At 36.9% G+C, this 25,226-nt stretch overlaps 1 protein-coding gene across 1 annotated transcript; it reads right to left on the bottom strand.

The window, feature by feature from the left end:
* Nucleotides 1-3,719: 3,719 nt before the first annotated feature.
* Nucleotides 3,720-5,500, bottom strand: LOC114298769 (putative xyloglucan galactosyltransferase GT11). The gene has a single exon (XM_028243397.2). The coding sequence runs from the start codon at nt 5,351-5,353 to the stop codon at nt 3,941-3,943; it is 1,413 nt and encodes a 470-aa protein (XP_028099198.2). The 5' UTR covers nt 5,354-5,500; the 3' UTR covers nt 3,720-3,940.
* Nucleotides 5,501-25,226: the final 19,726 nt, after the last annotated feature.

The following is a 25,226-nucleotide window of genomic DNA, read 5'->3' as shown; positions in this document are numbered from 1 at the left end:
TACTTATCTAACATATTTGACTTTAGGTTTAATTTTACTTTGATCCAAATCTTTAATTAATTATATGCCCTTTTTTTTATAATAAATAATTCCTAATTTAATTATATTTTATCTCATATATCCATAACATTTAGTATTTTATTTTATTCTTACGAAATATTTAATTAAACATTTAAGGTTTTTCTCATTTATAATTAAATAATACTAAAATAAAATTTAAGGGACAACTTAAATTTTCGGGTTGTTACATAATTAACTTAGCTTGATTTTTTAATTTTGGCTAAATTAATTTCGTTTAAAAAGAATTTTTGACTTTTTTTAATTTAGTTGTGAGGGTTATAAAAAAAATAATAAAATAATTATAATTTAAATATAATATTTTATTTATTAATTTATTTAATTTATTTATATTTATTTAACAGAAAAAAGAAAAAAAAAAAAAAGGTTGTTGCCAAACGGCAACTTAAGCTAGAATGGGGACTGTTTTGAAAGCATTGATTGGCATTTCGGGTACTCCAATTCATTTAGGAAAATGTTAGTGATTTTAAATATTTTATATGAATATAAAATTTATATAATATGAATCTTACATTCATAAGATATTTAATAAAATATTAAGAATTCTAAACATTCCTGGCTGCTTAGCTGGGACTCGTCAAGCGGTAATATCGGCTATCTCAGTGGAGTAATTTATGCTTGTCTTCTTGTTTCGTGTCTTTTAGCCGTATTTGCGTCAGGGAAGTCGGTGATGGTTCCGAAGATGACTTTTCAATACTATTTGTTCAGTGATTATTTGATAGTTTTAAAATATTATTTTATATTATTTATTATTTAATATTTGTTTATTTATTTTTAAAAAAATTTAATAAAAAAATTTATTATTTGATATTTGTTAATTTATTTATATATATATATTTTTTTAAAATAAGAGATAAGTTTCACTATTTTAATTGATAAATTTGTCTTTTTCGCATGATAGTCCTTCTTTGACTAGAATGGCTTCTCAGCATGCTTTTCTCGAGGATTCAGATGGAAGAAGTTCCGTTTTCGCTTGCTTTTTCCAGTTTTTTTCTTTTGTTTTTCCTTCTCTTGTTCTGTTGGACGCTTCTTTTTGTGACTCCGTTTTTTTATTTTTATTTTTTTTTTTACGTTAGAGATTGAAATAAAACGAATTTAAATTATCTATAATGCATTGCATGCAGTATATCATTTTGGAAGGCGAAGAGGAAAAGAAAAGGAGCAAGTTCTGTTGTTGTCGGGGGCGAAGGCAGTGTATGTCCAGGAACACGTGTCCCTCTTCAAGTTTTGATAATTATGTGATGTTTTAGAAAGTTGGTAAAAAATTAATTTTTTAACTTTTTAATTTTTTTTAGTAGTTTCTTTGGCAAAAAGTTGGGTTATTTTGAGTAAAAAAACTAAATTTTTTAGCTAAAAATGTTAAAAAACTAAAAAGCTGACTTTTTTTGACAACTTTCTAAAAAGTCCCATATTTTTTATAAAATTATAATAATATCCTTTCTTCAAATTATAATAGTCCTTCTATTATAAATTTTCTTTCTAATTATAATGAACCTATTAAAATAAGTCTTTCTATTATACACCTCTAAAAAGGATATACCATATACTAGTTATTACTTTATGATATTGATATTATAAATTTTCATAACTAAATTATTTTCATTCATAACTAAAATGACTACCATATAAATTATAACTAAATAACACGTCTTCAATTATAACCCAAAAAAAAATAATTTAAAACTAATATCAGAATGAGTCATTACGAATCATTACTGGACGTATAATTAAAGACCTCTTCAATCATAACTAAAATAACAATAACAAGAAATTATAACTAAGTTATATCAAATACTACAATGTGTCATAACTAAAGATCACAAAGATCATAACTGCGACATATGATAGACATTTTTTTTGCGGTGTGTTTTATAGAATTTCTCTATTAAAATATATCATTTCTATCTCAACTTATCTTCTTTTTTAATTTTTCAATCCACTTAAAATAGTTATTCCGCAATATTTGTATAAAATTTAATCTCAAATCGTTTAATTTAAAATTCACATCTATCTAAATAAACTCTTAATATTTATGTTTAGTAATATCTCATTGTTATTTATTATGAGGAAAATAAAATCAATATTATTATTAATTTGTGCCCCTCTTCATTGAATTCCTGACTCCGCCACTGGTTGTTATTGTTATTGTTATTTTTATTTTTTAAAGTTTTGATGTAATTTTGGAAAATGTACTACAAATTATTCGAATTCAAAATTAATGATTTGAGATATTTGTCAATCTCATGAGATGATATACATGTAGACAAGATTAACACAAATACAGAAGTATCAAATTAAAATTAGACTTACAGTATAGAAATTAAATTATTCAAATTGAAACTATAAAAAAGTCAAACTATAAAAATAAACAGAATAATTTATTCCAAAAAAAAAAGAAGAAAAACTAACGATTGTTACAGTTTGAATAAGATTCTATTTTAATCCTTATAGTTTCTATTTCAGTGTATAAAACCCTTTAATCTGCTGAGTGTTAATATAATGTTTTCCATCTAGAATCCACAAAGAATTTTGATGGAAAATAGCAGCAAACAAGGGAAGGAAAATGAAACCTTCGTGGGATGGTCTTTGGAGAATGCTGGATACATAGAGAATATCAAATCAACAACCATGGTGAACAGTGTGAAATGAAGAAAATTATTCATTGTTTTAGATTAAGACATAGTTTGGCATGTACTAAATAAGTCAAAAAGTCAAAAAGTCACTATCTTATTTAAGTCACATCATCTTATTTAAATTACATTACCTCTCTAACACATCACATCAAACCCAACCCAAACCCACCAATAAGTCAAAAAGTACACTTTCTTAGGACATTCCAAACTAACCCTAACTATAAAATTTTAAATTTAAACAGTAAAATCTATTAATTTTTATGTATTTTTTAAGAAATAATAAAATAAATATTGTAACATAAATAATGTCGAGCAATGTAAGACACCAAAGAACTTCTCAATAATTTGTGGTTAAAGCAGCTGCGGATATAGGAAAAGAGGAAAAGATGACCTAATGGCAGACAAAAAAATCAAATTTAATCTCAAATCAATCATTAAGATCATGAAAGAACTCGTCAAGATTCTTTAACCATGACGAGATAAAAAGTTGCAAGGAGAAAAAGATTACATATACTTTGTATTCTAGTGATTTCCTCCCACTATTAACTGCGACATATATTGTATTGTCTAATGATTTTTTTCTTTTTGAATAAAAAACAAATTTTATTAAGAATAAAGCTTAAAACCCCAGTGGGGTACTGGAGGTCACTCTTGATTGGCCAAAAAAACTGTTTTTTTTTTTTTTTTTTTTTTTTTTTTTTTTTTTTTCAGCCACTGACAGAGTGTCATGTGGCGTTGGGGGTCACTGGGGGTGCCCAGCTGGGAGTCTGAATCACAGCCGTTTTATTAACTTGAAATAAAGTACATGGAGGTAATGATGCTTACTATTCACCTGTATAATTGCATAATGGAGTGAAAAAGCAACTTCATTTGTTATTATTGTCAAAATTATTAGCCGTCACTGACTAACCGAATTAACTTAAATAAATTTAAATTATTTGTTTGTGTGAATTTTCATGTAGCTCATATATAAATAAATAGTTCAGATCAATTTAACACAGTATCATATTAATCATGAATAATTGTTTCTTTCATTTCTACAATTATATATTTTCATATTAATTAAAAATACAACGAATATAAAAATAAGTACAAATTAAAGAAGCCAACACAACTAATGTAATCTTGCTTACACCTAAGGAAAAAAAAAATGGTAAATATAACTGTCTCAATACCCAAATAAATAGTATTTCCCAAGAATCTTTCAACTATATTCTCTATATGCAAAATCAAAAGATAGTACTCTTGTTCTCTTTTATATCCTTTCTGATTGCCTCTACTCTTTCAAGAACACCTTTAATTGCAAAATCAAAAGCATCTTCAAGCGTCTCCAACCTAGAAGATGGATTTGCATATATCACTTTGGGAATCAAACTTATAACCTCTCCCCTCATGGCTAACACTTGATCTCTTGATATACCACTCAATATCTTCTCAATCTGATCTTCTGTCCCATTTAAAATGGCATTTTTGGGTATAAAAACCGAATATTTTGAATAATTCTTAGGCAAATGCCAAATATATTGATCGTAAGCCGTTCTTGTATCGAAAAATACAGGAATGCAACCGGCCAAGATCGAATCAAAAGTTGATCGCCTAGTATATGTATCCCCGCGAGGCTGTAAGCAGAAATTGGACATCTGAAACACTTCCATCACGTGAATTGGACCGTTACACTTGTCACCGGAACCACAATCTACCCATTTGCATTTTTCACTCGCATTCAAACACTGATTGATGATCTCAGCCCGGAGAGAATCTTGAATTGTGGGTCGTGGAGCGCCAACAAATGAGAACAAATAAGGCCTTTCTTGCCTTCTCACCTTGTCCTGCCATTGAAACACTTCTTCATCGCTCGAGGGATGAAAATAAGTAGGGTACGGAATTGCAAAATCTTTATAAATCCAAGGACTAGACTCAATTGCTAAAACTGTAATGTTATTTGTTTCAGGCAAATACAGGAGCTTGTTGCCCCATTCAGTGTCATTATCAATTAGTCTCCTAAAATCCCAAGTAGTCCTCCCTAGTACCAAAAAATGGTCCTTACCCAACATTTTTTTCCATTGAGGTGTTTTGGAAAGCCAATTGAAGAGATCAATGGATGTCGAATCTCTCATCGACGCGTTGAAACCCCAGAGGAATCTACCCAAATCAAGGCCTGGATAGAATGGTACGTACACCGCAGACGCAACCGATGAATTGTTAGTCAAACACTTGTAATTTTTCATTCTATTGTGAAAAATGACTTCCAACATGTATGGATTTGTGACAAACCAGCTCTTGTTTTGGAGAATCCCATGAGAGTTCATTGCCTTAGGACCAAGACCCATGTTTGATAAAGACTGGCACATTTCAGATTCATGCCACTTGATTAGCAAAGAACAATTCTTGATTATTTCTTGATTGAATTTGCCAGGAAGATCATGAACATAGATGTATTTACCAGAACATGATGAATTGGAAACAGGTTTTGTAGTTGAATTTTGTTGAAGGAATAAATTTGAAAAGAAGGAGAGACCATTGTTACCTGATAAAGAAGATGAGTACTGGGAGTAGAGAAGTAGAGAACAGAAAATGAAGCAGCCAAAGAGAATGATCTTGAATTGTTTGCTGTGATTGGGTTTGATGATTAGTTTAGCCATGTCAATGTGATGTGTGTAGGTTTGGGTTACTCCCCAATCAATGGAATATCAATGGGCTACTTTTTAATCAATGAAAAATCCCAATCCCTAGAATAGAATTTAAATCATGTTGCCAAAAGCGAAGAGAGAGAAAAAGAGAATGAGCGTGTTTTTGTTCGTTTGTAATTATTAGCGTTGATTTAAAAATATCATATAATATTGTTTATATGATTTTAAAATTAATATTATATTTAAAAATTTTTAAAATAAAATATACTCAAACTACGCGCTAAGAAATATATTATTTTAATAATTTTTTAATTAGAATATGAGATAAAAAATTAATATATTTAGAATGATTTTTAATTTTTTAAAAAAAAAATGTAAAAAGTAAAAAAAAAAAAAAATATTTAACTTTCTAATATAAATTATGAACTTTTTAATTTTTTAATAATTTTTAGGCTAAAAGAAACATACGGCAAACAAGACCTTGATATATGTTACAAAATTTTCATTGAGAGAATATTATTGAGTTTGATATTCCCAAAATATCTAATAAGTTTGGGGTTGGATGACTAGTCAAGTCTAAGGTATGTGTGGTCGATCTATCAAAAAAAAAAAAAAAAACAAGAGTCCCGAGGTGTGTGGATGAATACTTTTCCAAGTTTAAGCTTGTATTGATTATACGAGGGGTACGTGTGCAACGTGATATGTCGGGGGCTTCTAAGCAAAATTTTAGATACTACCAAAAAAAAAAGTTATTTAAAAACAATTTTCATCAACACAATTTTATTTTCACACAAATGAGATGATAAGATATAATGTAAGTTTTATACTAATTTTACGCTGTGTTTGGTTAGGGGATTTGAGAAGGGAAATGGAAATGGAAATGAAAGGAAAAGGAGAAAGAATTAATAGAATTCCAAATCCCAACTATGTTTGGTTGTGTTGGTTATAAAATAGAATTGATGTCCTAAAAGGTCTCCTATTTCTTTATTTATTTCTCACCCCCTTTCTTTTCCCATATATTTTTTATTATAACCAAACATAAATAGGATTACATTTCTCATTCCTTTTCCAAATCCCACCCCAAAAACCCCAACCAAACACAGCATTAGAGTGGATCGTTTTTTAAAATTTTGCGTGCCACCTCATTTGTGGAGATTATTGAAGAAAAAATTGTGTGGATGTAATATTATTATTTTTTGAGTCCCAAGATGTAATATTATTGTTATTTTACATAAAAAATAATAAAAAAAAACACTAATAATTAGGAGTAGAATATGATATAATTATCATATAAAATGTAGACCCTTACTCTAGTGTTTTGGATTTTGGTGGGAAAAAAAAATATTTAAACAAATTACACTCGTAATTCTTATATATATATATATATATTTTGTCAGATTGGTTTATAGTTTTAATTGTATCAATTTTATTTTTGAATTTTCCCTTTTATTAATTTAATTTAATTGATAATACCTCCTTAAAAATGAACTGAAATCAATCGACAAAATATTTTATTTATTCTCTCCAAAATGATTTAGCGATTGATATACAATTTAAAAATAATAATTCTCTTTTAAATGAACCATTTTTGCTTTGATTTTTTGATTTTTTTATATGAATGTTTTCAAATGGATTAAATTAAAGGATAAAATTGATACAATTAAAATTATAAAATTAAATTGATTAAAAAATAAATTACAAGAACCATAAGTAAAATTTGTTTAAAAACGTTACAAACTTCAAATGAATATTTGATTGGAACTTGAAACTGACATTTGCTAATGGAAATTAAAAAGCAACACTAATTTTTTTGACAAATTTTACTTTGATTTCTGTCTAATTTCTTTATGAATGTTTTCAAATGGACCAAATTAAAGGATGGAATTGATACAATTAAAATTATAAAAATTAAATTGATACAAAAAATAAATTACAAGGACCATTTTGTTAAAAAAACGTTAACTTCAAATGAATATTTGATTGGAACTTGGAACTGACATTTGTTAATGGAAATTATAAAAAAAACAGTAGTTTTATTGACAAACAATTAATAAGACAAATAAATTTTTCGAAAGTTGGAAAATCGTTTTCTCATAGAATCATGAACGAGACGTGGTGACCACTGTTTTGTATTTGAAAAACATCTTCAATTCTTTTTTAATTTAAATGGACAGTTTCTGTATTATTTATTTTTTTATTAAAAAAAATTGTGTCAACAACGTTATTCCATTGACATGTGTGTTTCCAATAATATTTTTTTGAAGTTGATTCAGTTCTTAAGAATCTAATTAAGCCATTGTTTGGGAATAAGTTTTTTTTAGTAATTTTTTAGTTTTTTTGATTAAAATATGATGAACTTTGCTTTAGACCCCAGTGGGAAGCACCCCCAGTGACCCCAGTACCATATGACTGGAGATTCTTATTACATTTTATTGTTTTTATTTTTATTTTTATTTTTATTTTTATGGTAAACTTTTTGCTTCTTGCAAAATATTAAATGGATTGATCTATTTCTTGCTTTAGACAATAAATCTATAGGAATCCTTAGGTATGTCTTACATATGGTATGCAAAGCTTATATATTTTTATTATATATGATATATTGTATCTATAACATATATAGAAAGGGGAAAAAATGTGAATAAGAAAACAAAATATGTTTAGATGATAAGAATCAAATGGAGAGAATATGAATTACATTTTCAAAAATAGAATTTTAAAAATTACGAGTTTACTAACCCGTTTTTTGTTTTTTCCTCTTAAATAATTCATATTCCTACAGAAATGTGAAATCATAATAGGTTATTAGGGTGGCGGTGAACAAATTTCAACAGTTTGAAAATGTGATTTGTTATGTAAGAGGTAATCAAGAATTAAAACACGCTTTTACTTCCTTCTAGAATTTGTCATTAAAACATAACTAAAGAAGGATGCCAGAGAAATGGTGGTGATATATATATTAATTAGTGTATACTAGTTTGATATTATTAATGTGTGGGTAAAAATCTGACCACACTGCCCGTTTAGTGATCAGCAGCAAAGCACCGGCAGAATAGATGGCTCCAGCAACCTGTAACAGAAAGGAAAAGCTCCGGCGGTGGTTCTTCCACCCGGGGGCACTCCGACAATCAAGTCAGTATGTTTCTCAAGGATAATCAAGTATTAAACTGAATACTCAAAGTATGAATTACATACCTTAGACCCACGGGGGTGCCTCTCTTTTATAATATACTTAATCCAAGTCCAACTAGAAATATGACTTCTGTGTACCCCAATCTTAGTACTTACTCTGGACTCTTTAGGAGATAGAGATAAACTCCCTAAGAGGTTTATCCTTATCTTAATTAAGTCCCCTCTTTGCTTCAGGACTCTTGTCCCTTATCTTCGGATTCCGACATCTTCGGAGATGACCTCGGCTTCTCTGAGATTACCTCGGCTTAACTACCAGGGCACGTGGCACCTCGGCTGACACGTCGGCGTCACCATGCCACGTGTTGGTATTCAGAAAATATGTCCCCACAACTGCCCCCTAGGTTCCATTACCTCGGCATTCTGAGGTGATGGAATCTATTCCGAAATTTTGTCACTTCTTTTCTGAGCAATGGCTCAAAAAAACTGTTTTGCCAAGATTATCTTCTTTCAGCCGACGTGTTCTCTTCGGAGAACGAGGCTTCGGTCGTACTCCCCTACGCGCATGAGCTGTCATGCATATCCAACTGTTTCTTTTACGTGTTTCGTCTTTATTGGAGCGTGTTAGTGACGCGCCTGAAGCTGTCTGTTCGTTCGTCTGCGCCGTCTGACGCGTGCGTTGCTCTAGGCGCAATAATTGCCCTATTTTTGCCGCCGTTTCAAATTTTTGACAAAACTCTTTTTTGCCTCTTCTTTTCCTTCACTTTTTCATTCTGTCTTCTCGTTCTCTCTCTTTCTGAAAGCTTTTTCTTCTTCGAATCCGCCATTGCTTCAAACTTTCTTCTGGAACTGCTTTTGATCCTTCATAAAAACAAAGCCCTCTTTGTTGTTGCAACTGGTTTCTGGGTTCAGTGAGCACTGCCTTGGCTTCATTTGTTCTGGTAAGACCCTTTCTTTTAATTCTTCAATTCTCTTTATGTGCTTTTGTCTGTCTACTGCCATTACTGATTTTGTTCGAGGTCTGGGATTTATTTGTCTCTTGAATTTGTGGCTATACTTTGAGCTTCTATGCTTTTTCATCATTCTCTTTGCCGCTGTTTCTTGATTTTTTCTGTATTTCTATTGCTTCTGAGAACTATACCTCTGTTCTTGAATCTGAAACTTCGTCTTTGTTTTCTTCTTTTTTGTATCTGTCCCAGATCTGTGCCCTCGATCTTTATCCTCATAGTTCATAGATTTGGGATTTGTCTGTAGAACCCTTAATCTTTAGGGAAACCTGAAAAACGCCCACCTTCTGAAACAGATTCCTCTTAGTTTAAGCCAACATAATGGGTATGTGGAGGCATAGGGTGAATACCCCAACAAAACTTGAATACTTTAGACAAGAATTCTCTATCCCAGCCGATGTTCATCTTAAATTGGCTGGGGATAATGATACCATCGTGCCCACAGATCATACAATGCCCTTTCCAATAGTTGCTTTTACCGAATGTGGACTTCGGCTTCCACTCGATCCCCTCTTTCGTCAAGTTCTCCATTTCTATAAGCTGAACCCTATGCAACTTACTATCAACTCCTATAGGGTAATTAACGGTATTATTGCCTTAGCTAGGCAAGAAAACCTTAGAATCACCCTAGCCGACCTTCAATATTGTTATACCATGTGTCCTCTCGATCTGAAGGATAGGGGTTTTGTCTATTACCTTAAGCCGAGATCCACTCAGTACAAGATTATAGCCGACCTTCCAGACTCCAACAAGGGGGCTGGAGATGACTTTCTTATTGCCTCTGGAAATTGGGAATTTAGCCCAGATGAAGATGTCCACCTCTACCCTCTTCCTCGAACACTTACAGAGGGCAAGAGTAAGAGCCCTGAGTCAACACTTAGTTGTTTTTACTTAAGATTTTAATACTTTATTTCTGACGTCTGTTTCTTTGCAGATCTTCATCAGCCACCAAAAAATTTTCGCCAATCCTTCTTCCCAGGAACAGATCTGAAAACACTTCTTGGCCTCCCAGTCCATAAACGAAAAGCCCCAGTATTACTAAACTTCATCCCTACATACAAATCCACCTTACCCGACGTCCCAAGAAAAAGGAAAAAGAGCCTTTCTCCACCTACAGCCACAACCTTAACTGCTTCTACATCCCGAACGGATCAAGAATCCACATCTGCCCCAGCCGATCTTCCATCAACTTCGGCCCCCTACTTAATACCAATTCCAGAACGTAGACGCCGAAGAAAGCTTGTAAAAACAGCCGAAATGGTTCGTCCAAAGCCTGTCGTCCAAGATCTTCTTGCCGACATTCCAACTGACGCCGAAGCCGCACCAACGCAAACAATGCTCCCACCCAAACAAAAGAGAGTAAAAAGGGCTCAGCCTAAGGCCAAGGCTACAGATGCCGAAGCTGAAGATACTGTGCCTATTTCAAAGCTGGCAGAAAGCAAGAAATCAGCCTCTGTCTCCACCAAGAGATCTGCTGAGGGTCAACCCTCAGGGTCTACACAAACAAAGCGGCCAAGGTCATCGTCTGCGACGACCTCGGCTTCAAAGAAGCCCGACGTCCCATGGGCCCCTGATCTATCTCTGGAGGACAGGCCCATTATGGCTAGCGAGAGTGCTGACGACATTAATGTTGCTGTCGCTCTTAGCACTGCTCTCCTCCTACCGAATGACTTGGAGCGAAATGCCAGTTTTAGTGAGTATGAAAATTATGCTCTTATGCTCCAACACTCTACTCAAGTAAGTATTTCTGTTTGTATTTATGTTTCTTCCTTCTTTTTCTTTCTGAGAAAATTTTCTGATACTTCTGTTTTCATTCAGGCTATCCAACATGCCCATTCATTTTCAATGCAATCCTTTGAGAATCGTCAAAGATTGGTTGATATGAAGAGGGAAGCAACTTCAATGAAGAGAGAATTAAGGGCCCTTGAAGTAAAAATGAAAAAACTAGAGGATCAAGCCGAGGCTGCAACGAAGAACCAAACCTTAGCTCTTGAAAAGGCCGAAGCTGCTGAAGCCGTTAAAAAAGTAGCTGAAGCCGAGAAAAGGGAGGCCGAGGCTCAGAAGGTCCAAGCGCAAAAAGAACTTCAACAAGCGCTGGCCACCAAGGAGGCCGAAATCAAAGAGGCCGATGAAAAGGCCTATGCTCAAGGTATGGCTGACGTTGCAGAAGACTACAAGCTTCAAGTCAGGCAGGCATGCAACAGGGGATTTTCCCTTGGTTGGATGTCCTTGATAAAGAAGCTTGACCTTCCTGCTGACTCGCCATTGCGTCAGGCCGATGCTATTCCGTTACCATTTCCTCCACCTCCTCCTGCTGGTGAGTCAGAGTCCGAGGCCGAGGAGGAAGATGAAGAAAAAGATGATGGTGAGGCCTTGGTGAGAAAACCCAAGAATGCTGCCGAAGTCAAGTCCCCTCCTCCCGCTGAACTGGTTATGGACTTAACTCAAGATGAGGGGGGTGATGATGCTGAGGAAGTGTCCAAGGAGTCTGTTCCAGGGTGTCTATCATCTGACCTCCTTCTGACTGAAAGAAGTCTTGACACAACTTTGGCGGAGATAGATGCCGAAATACAAGCGGAGAAGGTGGCCGAGGAGATTCCAGCTGAATCATCCGAGGTTCCAGTTCCTGCTGCTGCTGATGTTCAAGAGTCTTGATTTTCCCTTCTTTCTTTTCTGGATTTTGGACTTTGTTTTTTCTTTCAATTCCCGGACAATGTATATTCCTTCTTATGGCCGATGTGCCTTTTTCAGTATGTAATTGCAACTGTTCTTGCTATGGATATTTCAATCTTATGATGTTCTGTTGTTTGCTTCTGCGTAGTTCTATACTTAGAAATTTTTGCTTGCTTTCTGCTTTCTTTCTGCAATCTTCTCGGGGTTACATACCTCGGGTATAACTGCAAAGCTTTTACTTCGGCAAGATACTGACCTGCAAACCTTGTATAAATTTTGATAAGCACAAAACATATACTACTCAATGTATACTTTTGCCATCTTTTTTTCAAGTTTTCAACAAGTATTTAAATAATGATTTCGTTCTAATCTACTTGTAAATTGCTACAAATTTCAACAAGTGTCTAACAATATACTTAACCTTTGCTTCGACCCGTTAATTTTCTGTATACCTCAGTGGGTGATCATACGTCGGCTTAACATAAACTTGTAAATTGCTACAAATTTCAACAAGTGTTAAGCATCTTCTCTAGGGTTTAAACAACCCACATATTGCTATGAAAACTTAAGCAATAACCTCGGCCTATCTTCAACTTGTAAATTGCTACAAATTTCAACAAGTGAAGATAAGGAATCAGCTTAATTCCAACTTGTAAATTGCTACAAATTTCAACAAGTGAATTAAGGAATAACATCGGCTTATCTTCAACTTGTAAATTGCTACAAATTTCAACAAGTGAAGATAAGGAATCAGCTTGATTCCAACTTGTAAATTGCTACAAATTTCAACAAGTGGATCAAGGAATAACATCGGCTTAACTTCAACTTGTAAATTGCTACAAATTTCAACAAGTGAAGATAAGGAATCAGCTTAATTCCAACTTGTAAATTGCTACAAATTTCAACAAGTGAATTAAGGAATAACATCGGCTTAACTTCAACTTGTAAATTGCTACAAATTTCAACAAGTGAAGATAAGGAATCAGCTTAATTCCAACTTGTAAATTGCTACAAATTTCAACAAGTGAATTAAGGAATAACATCGGCTTAACTTCAACTTGTAAATTGCTACAAATTTCAACAAGTGAAGATAAGGAATCAGCTTAATTCCAACTTGTAAATTGCTACAAATTTCAACAAGTGGATTAAGGAATAACATCGGCTTAACTTTGAGTTTGATATGTCTTCAAAAACATCCATGCATAACTTTATCAATCGATCATGTTGAAAGGATTCTGAAAAGATTTTATTGATAACATCGGCCAAACAATGATGTTTTTCTAATGATAGAAAAATTTCAAATTACAAGTATTCCAAGGTCTGGGTAATGCTTTGCCCTCGTTGTCTTCAAGCCGATATGCTCCATTGCCTAATACTGAAGTAACTCTGTAGGGTCCTTCCCAGTTTGGGCCAAGCTTGCCCTCCCTGGGATCCTTCTTGTTCCCGACGACTTTTCTTAGGACTAAGTCGCCAACTTGAAAATCCCTTGGATTAACTTTCTTGTTGTAAGCTCTGGCAAGCTGTTGCTGGTATACTGCAAGCTGAATTGCAGCCTTCTCTCTTCGTTCTTCTAGTAAATCCAGGTCTCGGGCTAAGAGTACGTCATTGGTGCCATTCTCTACTCCCTGGGTTCTGATCCCTGGGATGCCGATCTCTAATGGGATGACTGCTTCTGTGCCATAGGCCATGGCAAAGGGGGATTCTCCTGTTGATCTTCTCGGCGTAGTCCGATATGCCCAAAGTACGTTGGGTAACTCGTCCACCCACTTTCCTTTTGCTGCCTGGAGCCTCTTCTTTATTCCATCCAGGATTACTTTGTTGGACGCCTCTGCTTGCCCATTGCTTTGAGGAAAACTTGGTGTTGAGAAATAATTCTTGATCTTGAATTTTGCACAAAAGTTTTTGATGAGTTTGCTGTCGAATTGTGTTCCGTTGTCGGCAACTATAGCTCTTGGAATCCCAAATCTGGTGATTATGTTTTTCCAAATAAAATTCTTGACATCCACATCTCGGATTTTGGCAAGAGGTTCTGCCTCTATCCATTTTGTGAAGTAGTCTGTTGCTACCAGCAAGTATTTTCTCTGCCCAGTTGCCTGGGGAAGTTGTCCAACCAGATCCATGCCCCATTGGGCAAACGGCCAAGGGCTGGATACTGGGTTTAGGTCGGCAGCTGGTTGATGTATCAGAGGTGCAAACTTTTGACATTGCTCACACTTCTTTACATAGGCTTCGGCATCCTTTTGCATGTAGGGCCACCAATACCCTTGGGTAATGGCCCTATGGGCTAACGATCTGCCCCCAGTATGGCTTCCACAAATTCCTTCATGAATCTCATAAAGAAAATCTTCAACCTGTAAAGGGTGTACGCACCTTAAAAGTGGTCCAGTGAAGGACCTCCTGTAGAGATGGCCTTCCGCTGTTAGACTGAATCTGGCCGATTTCAGCCTAATTTTATGTGCTTCTTTATGGTCTGCTGGCAGCTTCCCCTCTTTTAGGAATGCAATGATTGCATCCATCCAACTTGGTCCAAAGCCCACGCACATTGCTTCTTGTTCGATGTTCTGTTTATCTATGCTCGGGGCCGACATGTAGTCGATCATAATTGTCCTTGTTTTTCCAGTTTGAATTGAGCTGGCCAGGTTGGCTAACGCGTCGGCGTGGGTGTTGTCATCTCGGCTTACTTGGAGTAATCTGCAGTTCTGGAATAGGGCCGCCAGTCGGGTGACTTCCTTTGCATATGCCGACATTCTTTCGTCTCTGGCTGCAAATTCTCCTGTTGACTGGTTAACAATTAATTGTGAATCACAAAAAACAATTACCTCGTCTGCCTCTGCTGCTGCTGCTAGCTTTAGTCCTGCAATTAATGCCTCATATTCCGCTTCATTATTGGAGGCTTTGAACCCCAGCCGGATGGACTGTTCTACAATTTCTCCATCTGGAGATATCAGCAGTACTCCTACTCCTGCTCCCTGGCGGTTTGAACTTCCATCGACAAATAGTCTGAACGAATCGCCGATGTAGATGCTGCATGGTCTGAGCTTTTCTTTCTCTTGCTGTTTTGTCTTTGACTGGGTTTCTTTTTGTTTGTCGGGGTGATGCTTATCTCGGCTCGACGGAGCCTGAGGTGTGATGGCTTCAGGTGTGAGTTCTGCGACGAAGTCGGCCAAAACTTGGCCTTTTATTGCTGTTCTTGGCCTGAATTCCAGGTCAAACTGGCCCAGTGTTACTGCCCATTTTGCTATCCTTCCTGTTAAGTCTCCTTGATGTAATAAGGACTTCAATGGGTGCTCTGTTAGAATCACAATCTTGTGTGCCTGAAAGTAATGGCTCAATTTCTTTGAGGCCATTACCAAGGCTAGCATTAATTTTTCCAGTGGAAGGTACCTTGTTTCCGCGTTAGCCAAAGTCTTGCTTACATAATAGACAGCCTTCTGCTCCCCTTTTTCCTCTCGGATTAGCACTGCACTGACTGCGTGTTCAGAGACTGCTAAGTATAAAAATAATTCCTCCCCTGGGACTGAGTTAGAAAGGACCGGGGTTGTGGTCAGGTACTTTTTCAGGTCGGCTAAGGCAGCTTCACATTCTTCCGTCCACAGGAAGTCTGTGGCTTTTTTCACCAGGTTGAAGAAGGGTCTGCACTTGTCTGAGCTTCTGCTGATGAATCGGTTCAGGGCTGTGGCCCTTCCAGTGAGCACTTGAACTTGCTTTGCCGATGTTGGACTCTGTAGTTCCAAGATGGCCTTGATTTGGTCTGGGCTGGCTTCAATGCCCTTTCTTGTTACCAGATACCCTAGAAATTTACCTGACCCAACTCCGAAGGCACACTTCGAGGCGTTGAGTCGGAGCCGATATCGTTTGAGTATGTCAAAGACTTCTTTTAGGTCGGCAAGATGACCTTCTGATTTCTTGGTCTTTACGACCATGTCATCGATGTAAACTTTCACCGTTTTGCCAATCAGGTGTTTAAACATCTTTGTCACTAACCTCTGATAGGTTGCTCCTGCGTTTTTCAGCCCGAAAGGCATTACCCTGTAACAGTACAGGCCTTTCGGGGTGATGAACGCGGTTTTCTCCTCATCTGGAGGGTACATAGCAATCTGGTGGTACCCTCTGTATGCATCTAAAAAGCTCATCCTTTCATGTCCCGAGGTGGCGTCTACCAGTTGGTCGATTTTGGGTAGAGGAAAGCTGTCTTTTGGGCAAGCCTTGTTGAGGCTGGTAAAATCTACACAAACCCTCCACTTGCCATTCTTCTTTTTTACTACTACTGTGTTGGACAGCCATGTCGGGTACTGAACTTCTCGGATGGCCCTGGCTTCAAGGAGTCTGTCTACCTCCTCTTCCACTGCTTCGACGTGCAATAACGTCGGCCTTCTGGCTCGTTGAATCACTGGTTTTGTCGATCTGTCGACGTTCAGACTGTGGCAAGTGACCTCGGGGTCAATGCCAGGCATTTCATAGGGTGTCCAGGCGAACGCCTCTATGTTTGCCCTTAAAAAATCTTCCAGTTCCTTTTCCTCTTCTCTGGCTAAGCCGGAGCCGAGAAGAAAAAATCGTTCTTCGTCGCCCTCCTGGACGAGGATTTTCTTTAGCGCCTCTTCGCTTTTCTCGACTGGTTCTTTCCCAACATCTTCCAGGACTTCTATGTCCTCATCTTCAACTTCTGCTTTCTTTGGCTCCCGTATACTACAGGTGGACTTTATTGCTGCCATGGAGCAATTTTTGGCTTGTAGTTGATCCCCTCTGACTTCTTCAATCCCATGCTCTGTTGGGAACCGGAGTAGTTGATGCAACGTCGAGGGAACTGCCCCCATTGTATGCAACCACGGTCTTCCAAGGATGATGTTGTATGGTGAGGGTGTGTCAATGACCAGGAATTCTGTCCTGATCTTCTTAGTGCCGGCTTGTACCTCCAAGCTTGTTGCACCCAGTGGCCATGTCGGCGTTCCATTAAAGCCGACCATCGGGCCGCTGGATTGCTCTAGGTCATCGGGGTGAAGGCCTAGCTCTTTGTAACATCTGACGTACATGATATCACAGGAGCTGCCTTGGTCTATTAGGATGCGTTTTACTTGGCACTCCCCAACCTGGAGGGATACTACCAAGGCATCATTATGCGGATGTTGGACCAATTCTAGGTCGGCTTCGGTAAAGGCTATCATTGGCCCTTGGCATTCTTCTGGCCGATGTCTCTTGTCCCCAACTTGGTAGATATGCTGTAGATGTCTTACCCTCTGGGTTTCTCCTCTGACTTCGTTTTCGTTGACCCTTGAGTGGATCACATTGACCACCCTTGGTTCTCCTGCCTGTGGTAGCTGTGCTGGGGGAGGGGGTGCTGCTGGTGCTTGAGGCAACCTTGCCTGTTCTTCCCTTGTTCTGGCCTCATCGACCAGGTCCCTCAGGAGGCCTTGCCTTACTAGGTCCTCCAAGTGTGCTTTTAAGGCTCTGCAACCTTGAGTTGGATGCCCTTCTTCATTGTGGTAGGCGCAACGTCTGCCGACGTTTCTTCCCATGAATTCCCCTGGTGCTCTTTCCGGAGCCCTGAAATATGGTTGATTTCGAATCCGATCCAAGATTTTATGGATTGGGATCCGGAATACCGTGGTTACCGCCTGTTTATTTCTTAATTCTATTTCTTGTCTGGTGGGTCCATTGTTGATTCGGCCTCGCTTTGGCGAGCCGTTTCCCTTTTCTTGCTTCACCTCTTTGTTTCCCGACGTATCTTCCTCGGCCCTGGCGTATTTCTCAATTCTTGCCATGAGTTCTTCCATGCTTTTTGGCAATGTTTTTGCCAAAGACTTCCGTAGTGGGCAGTCATCTTTCAGGCCGTTCTTGAAGGATACGACTGCTACTTCCTGGTTGTATTCAGGTATTCGGTTGAACACCTCGTAGTACCTCTTCGCATAGGCCCTGAGGCCTTCTTCTTTGGTGATTCGTAGAGCCATCAAAGCATCAACCCTCAGGGGTTGCAGCTTGTTGGTCACGAATCTGGCCACAAACATCTCGGCCAAGCCTTCCCATGTCTTTATACTTCCTTTTGGTAACTTGTGGAACCAATCAGATGCAATTTCCCCAAAGGACGAGGGGAATACTTTGCAAAGCAACGGCTTGTTTCCGCTATATAGTGCCATTGAATTTAGGTACAACCCAACATGAAAGTTCGGATCTGATTTACCGTCATAGATTTGAAACCTCAGCATACTGAATCTTTTGGGTGGTTCGAATTTGTCCAGTTCCGCCGAGAAGGCTGTCTTTGGTTTCACTGGGGAGTTTACCTCGGCTTCTCCATTCTGTTGCCTCCTCTTGAGGTAGTCCCTTAGGTCTTCTTTGCTCCTCCCTGGAGCTCGGCTGTCTCTGGATTTTAATCTTTTTGGCACACTGCTTTCGGCCTCGAGGTGGGTCCGTTTGGGTCTTTCTTCATGGGTTGTGTCAAAGTGGAGTATTTGCCCCTGAACATGTCGATGTTCTTTGGGGTCTGGATTCTTCATGTGTTGCGTCCTTCGGGACTCTTCTTGCCTCGGCTTTTCTCGCCCGACTTCCCTGGAAGGCCGGTGAGAGTGCCTTCCGCTCCTGGTATGCTGAGGAACCTCGGGGATTGTTTTTCTTCCGCCCTTTTGGGTATTGGTCGCTGGTATCGGCGTATCTTGCAGCGGGTATGGTGGCTGCATTACATTGTTTTGCATCATGAAGTTGACGACTGACTGAAGGTCTGCCAACTTGTCTGCCAACTCTTTTACTTCCTCATCCCTCCGTAGGCACCTGTCCCTCCATGTCTGGAGGTTATCTTCATTGTAGTACGTTCCTTGGTTTGTTCTTTTTGACGTGTCGCCTTCCAGGTTTACGTTGTTTTCCCTGTGGCCCTGGCCACGGGCTTCTGAATTGTGGTTGTCTCCTTCAATGTCGAGGCCAATTGGTCTGCCACTCCCAGTGGGAGCGTCATCCCCAATATTTTCCTGTTGTCCGTTAGTGGCCATCTATTCTTCCTTCGTTCCCACAGACGGCGCCAAATTGTGTGGGTAAAAATCTGACCACACTGCCCGTTTAGTGATCAGCAGCAAAGCACCGGCAGAATAGATGGCTCCAGCAACCTGTAACAGAAAGGAAAAGCTCCGGCGGTGGTTCTTCCACCCGGGGGCACTCCGACGATCAAGTCAGTATGTTTCTCAAGGATAATCAAGTATTAAACTGAATACTCAAAGTATGAATTACATACCTTAGACCCACGGGGGTGCCTCTCTTTTATAATATACTTAATCCAAGTCCAACTAGAAATATGACTTCTGTGTACCCCAATCTTAGTACTTACTCTGGACTCTTTAGGAGATAGAGATAAACTCCCTAAGAGGTTTATCCTTATCTTAATTAAGTCCCCTCTTTGCTTCAGGACTCTTGTCCCTTATCTTCGGATTCCGACATCTTCGGAGATGACCTCGGCTTCTCCGAGATTACATCGGCTTAACTACCAGGGCACGTGGCACCTCGGCTGACACGTCGGCGTCACCATGCCACGTGTTGGTATTAAGAAAATATGTCCCCACAATTAATAACATCACTTATTATATAAATTATAAATATTAAAAATATCTTAAATTATATCATATCATCAATTAGTAGACTATTAATACACTAATTTTTGCATATGGCATTATTCGTCAGCAAAATGTGAATATAATTAAAAATAATGTTAGAGATACCAAATTTTCTATCAAATAAATGACTAAATATTTTACATGGGTATGGATCTACACTCATGTAAGATATTTAGTCATTTATTTGGTAAAAAATTTAGAACCTTTAGCATTTTCCTATAATTAAGAGTAATACTAGAGATATCAAATTTTCTACCAAATAAATGACCACATATCTCATAGGTGTGAGATCCACACGAGTGTGGGGTCTACACACATTTGGTCATTTATTTAGTAAAAAATTTAAGACCTATAACATTTTCTTATAATTAAAATATCAAATTTTCTATTAAATAAATGACTAAATATCTCATATAGACGTGGAGTCTACAAAAATATAAGGGCAACACTGAATTATAAGAATTTATAATCACACTTTTACTTCCTTATGGAATTGTCATTAAAACATAACTAAAGAAGGACGTCAGAGAAATGTGAACATGTATTAGACTTTAAAGTTAGAAGTTTAGAGAATTTTGAGGGACTAATACATTGTTATAATATACTCTCTTCATCTCAAAATATTAATCTTTTATTTTATTTTTTATTATTTTAAAATATTAGTCTATTTTCAAAAATCAAGTACAAAAATCACATGAATTTTTCATTTTACCCTTCTTTTAAATTCATTACTATTAATATACACAAAAAGTACATAATTATGACAATTGATATTTTCAACCAAAAAAAAAAAAAAAACGAAATTACTGTACTCCTGTATTTCATTACATTTCAAAAGAAATATATACATCAAAAGGGAGCAAAAATAACAAAAAGAAGTGCTGATATATGGAGTTTCAATTCTCACCACCACTGCCATTTATTTACATTTATCATTGCAAGCTCACAAATGATTTCTTCAACAACAACACCATCAAGGAAGCTTTTAGTTAATTGACAAAATTTACCAACAAAAATTGTTCTCTATCAGCAGAGTTCTTAACTAAGGAATTCACCCAAAAAATTCTGAAGCCTTGTGGAGTTAGACCCTGAAAAAAATAAATAAATAAAAATACAGTGAAATAAAACTGTGACAACCCTCACTACTGTTTACTGATAACACCACTGATTACTGCTAAACTGAGACTGATCATGATAAGTAATTGAATTGATTGAAATTCTGAGTTAATTGATTGAGTGTATTAGTTTAAATGCATTTCTATCTGTTTGTCAGTGAACTATCTGTTCGTGTTTTATGTTTTAAACTGCAAATTGAAGGCCTTATCGGCGGCCGAACCAGAAATTGATTAATGTTTTATGCTAATTGGAATTTAGGTGATTTTATGGTATATTTGATTGAAATGTGATTTGGTATGTTTAAATTAGATTAAATATTGATAAATTGCAAGAGTTGGCCTTATTTACAACCTTGCCACTTAGTGGCCCACTACATATCATATTTTGAGACTTAGAATCAACATTTCCTCAGCCATTTTCCTTGAGCCAAACCGTAGGAGAGAGTGAGAGAGGAGAGTTTGCATTCAACTTGAAGAATTGCTTGGGAATCTAGAGATATTGAAGGTTTATTTGCATAATTGAGCCTCTACATCTTGAATTCAAGACATAAGGTAGAAATTTCATCCTCTCATTTGTGAATTGAAGTTAGTTCTTGCATGGTTCATGAGTCTTAAGGGATCTAAGTCTAGAATTGGTTCTAACATGTTGAATTATAGCTTAAATCTTGCATGCATGTTCATATTATTGAGTTTTGAAGTTGTTTCATGAAGATTTCTTCATGCATGTTCATATTTTTGGTCTTGATCCATGAACTCACCATGTTTTGAAGTCAAACATTGTATTTGATCTTGTTTTGGTAGCATTGGTGTTCCTAGAAACCCATGCATGTGTTGAATTTGCATTGTTCTTCATGTTCATGAAAATTTCCTTGAATTGTGTTTTAATTGAACTACCTTTGGGCTTTGATTTCTCAAATTGATCTTCAAAACATGTTATACTATGAGTTTACAAGTGTTTTCCAGAAAATTAGCCCAAAAGGATCGAATTTGATGCATTGAAATTGAGTTTTGAGCTTGAGGTTCAAATCTGGAAATTCCAGATTTTGGACTCACGCTCGAGCGGGGGACTCCACGCTCGAGCGTACACACTGAGTTCATGCAGTCCGCTCGAGCGGGGAAAGTAACGCTCGAGCATGAATTGCGTGTATCCAGTACTTTGCATGTGTTTACAGTCCGCTCGAGCGGGTATCGAGCGCCCATCGAGCATGAATTTCGTGCATCCAGTACTTTTACTGTAGTTTACAGTTCACTCGAGCGGAGGAATACACGCTTGAGCGGAGACCTTTTTGTCTGCATGTCCACTCGAGCAGAGAAAGCCATGTTCGAGCGGGACCCCTATTTCAACAAAATTTTGTAAAGTGTTTAAAAGTGCATCTTTGCATCCTCATTCCATCCTAGGCATTCTTAGGCCTAGTTTGAGACATCTTAATGATGTTATTGATGTAGAACCACACCGAGACAAATTAGGGATTAAGTTATTATTTTCCCAACTGTGTAGCTTAGTGTGTGTTCGTTCTGTAACTGTGTAGGGTTGGCATCCGAAGACGCTCTAGCTGCTTATAGCCCAGTGCTCTGTGAGTAACAATGTTGTAAAGATATGTTCAATGATGATTATTTTTTGAACAATTAATTGTACTGTTTTCTGGAGTATACTGTTTCCTGAATGAATGTTTGTCCTATTTGCGAACTGTATTCGTGACATCCTTAGCAATTACTGTTACTGTACTGTTACTGTTACTGTTACAGAAATCTCTGTCAGTTCTCATGTTGGAACCTCCACTGTTTATTGATATGATGGCTATCATCTGACTGCTTGGTCTGATAAGACCTACTATACTGTTTGCTATTAGATGTACCACATATGACTGTTATGGTTTATAAATGACTGTTATGACAAGAATTATGAGCCACAAACTGAATGACTGATATACTGATAAATTACTGTTTTCAATACTGAAAGGACATTCATTCTTAACCTCTTTACGCATATGTTATTCACTGGGCTTTAGCTCACTGCTCATATATATATGTAGGTGTACAGGCACCGGATCGAAGCTAGGAGCGTTGGATTAAACTCCCTTTTTGCCAAGCCAACCACCGTGCCTCACTACGAGGTTCCAAGTCCTTCAAGCTAGGCTTTTTGGGGTGTTTTAGTTTTCCCCCCTTTTGTATCTGGTTTTGTAACACTGTATAGACTGATATATGTACATGTACTGTACTGTTATGGTAGGGACTTGTTCCCTAACCTGTATGCCTGTAAATGATATATTTATATAATGTTTTTGTTCTGAATGTGATCATGTTATGAAAGGTCTTTTTGCATATGGACTGTCACAGCTCATTGGACATCTTTTAATTACTGTTTTGGCTTCCGCCAGCCCCTGTACTCTGTATTACTGTTTTACTGTTAAGCAGGCCTTCGGTAATCACGGATTACTGGCCGGTTACGGTGCTAAACCCATAGGGGCGGGTTTGGGTCGTGACAAAAACTTAATCCTTCATGCTACATATAGACAAACAAAAAATAGTGAGACACCCAAAAACTCACCTGGACTTAAATGGAGATGGGCCAAAGCATTTTCAAGAACATGAAGTTCACATTGAATTTGGCAAGGCAGAGTACCATCTCTCATCAGTTTTCTCTTTGCCATATGTGGCAATTTGTAATTGTTTCCACCATTAATTTTCATCACCTCTAACATACATGCTTGCAAGGTTGCAAACACATGATCAAGAGTTTCCCATGATAATTCTTCGAATGATTTTTCTATAGCATAAACCAATTCATCAATATTTGTGGGTGCTTCTTAATATTGCAAAGATTGGATCGCTCTAAAATATCCAAGGTCCAAAAGATTCATATCCAGGCTATTTAGGGGTTGATACGATAAATGAATATCAAAACCTTCTCTACTTGCAGCTTCAAGAAATCCAACATCAAATGGATCAACATGTGGTCTTGCATTATCTTGTTAAATGAATATAGTGTTCATTGCACTGGAACACGACCATTTAGATCGAATTGTGGGCAGAACCTTCTCAATCAAACATGCACAAATAACATCTTTTGTTACAGATACAATTCCCTTTGTTTCAAGTGTAACAGCTGCACGATTTTTGCTGTTCTTTTTAGCTGGTTTCTTGTACGTGAATGGCCAAATTCCAATTTTACCAAAAAATTCTTCATTTTTATTTTCATTAAACCGTGGCCGAGCAACTGCTGCAAGGAACATTACATTTGTAATGAAACGTTTACTTTTACAACAACAATGTGGTTCTTCTTCTTCAGGAAGAAAGTAATACCTCTCTGCTTCTTTGGAGATGTAAAACCACTTCTTATTAATGTGCACATAGTCATACATGGATTTGAACATTGGCTGGCCTTGAAGACTATTAGGCTCAAGCATTGAAAGACAAAATCGGAGTCTTGCTCTCTTTTTCTCTTCAGATAGATACGGCTTCAACGCATTTGAATGCGGCCTAATTTTGCCTTCTTTAGTTCTCCTATGAACTGTTGATTTTGGAAAATTCAATGCCTTTGACAATGAGTGGATATTGGTTCGACGACAAAGAGGAATTTCAGCGACTTTTCCAAAGTTGAGGTTGAACTTGCTTGCGACCAGAATTTGTTAATTTGCTAGATACATTGACCATTAACCCATTTTCCATACAAGCTATTCCTCTTTTCCAAATACGACAAACATTTTTTACATGGACAGAGAACTTCGCAACAACCTCAGTTTGACAACCCCTTTTCAATTTTCCATCATTATTTCGTATTAGCAGAGTTTCAAAAATTGATTGGCGTAGATGATTTGTTAGATTTTTCTTTGTTCTATGATGAACACAAGAAAAAAAAAGGGGAAACTAACAACAGAGGAAGTCTCAATTATAGAATCCATGATGGATTAAAATGGATCAACATTTAAAGATGAAAATATGAGACAATAATTGGAAGAGTTAATGAGATATAGAAAAGAAAATGAGCAGATTTGGTAATGGAGGAAAACAGAAGACTTTGGCTTTGTGAGAAAGAATGGAGTAGTTTCTATAGTAACATGGAATTTTAAATTGAAAAGGAAACTTTCAAATTTTATTTAGATACCCTACCCCCTTAAATTTGGTTTGATTCACAACAAATTGTCGCCAAAATTTTTGGACAGATTTTCTTATACAGTAGTAGTACTTCTTTGACCTTAATTTTAAATCAGAGGGTATTTTTGGAAATTTAAAAATTTTGAAATGTAATAATTGTACCATAAAAAAAAAGTTGGATTTCCCAAAAGGGATCAATATTTTGGGACAGAGGGAGTAGATAGATTATAAATTCACAATTATGTTAGGATTAGGCACACTCAGAAATCAATCATAC

This window comes from Camellia sinensis, chromosome 6, assembly GCF_055761805.1.
Source record: "Camellia sinensis isolate YWXY chromosome 6, ASM5576180v1, whole genome shotgun sequence".
Taxonomy (NCBI): domain Eukaryota; kingdom Viridiplantae; phylum Streptophyta; class Magnoliopsida; order Ericales; family Theaceae; genus Camellia; species Camellia sinensis.
Note: the sequence above shows the minus strand (reverse complement) of the source record. Positions and strands in the feature narration are given on the sequence as shown.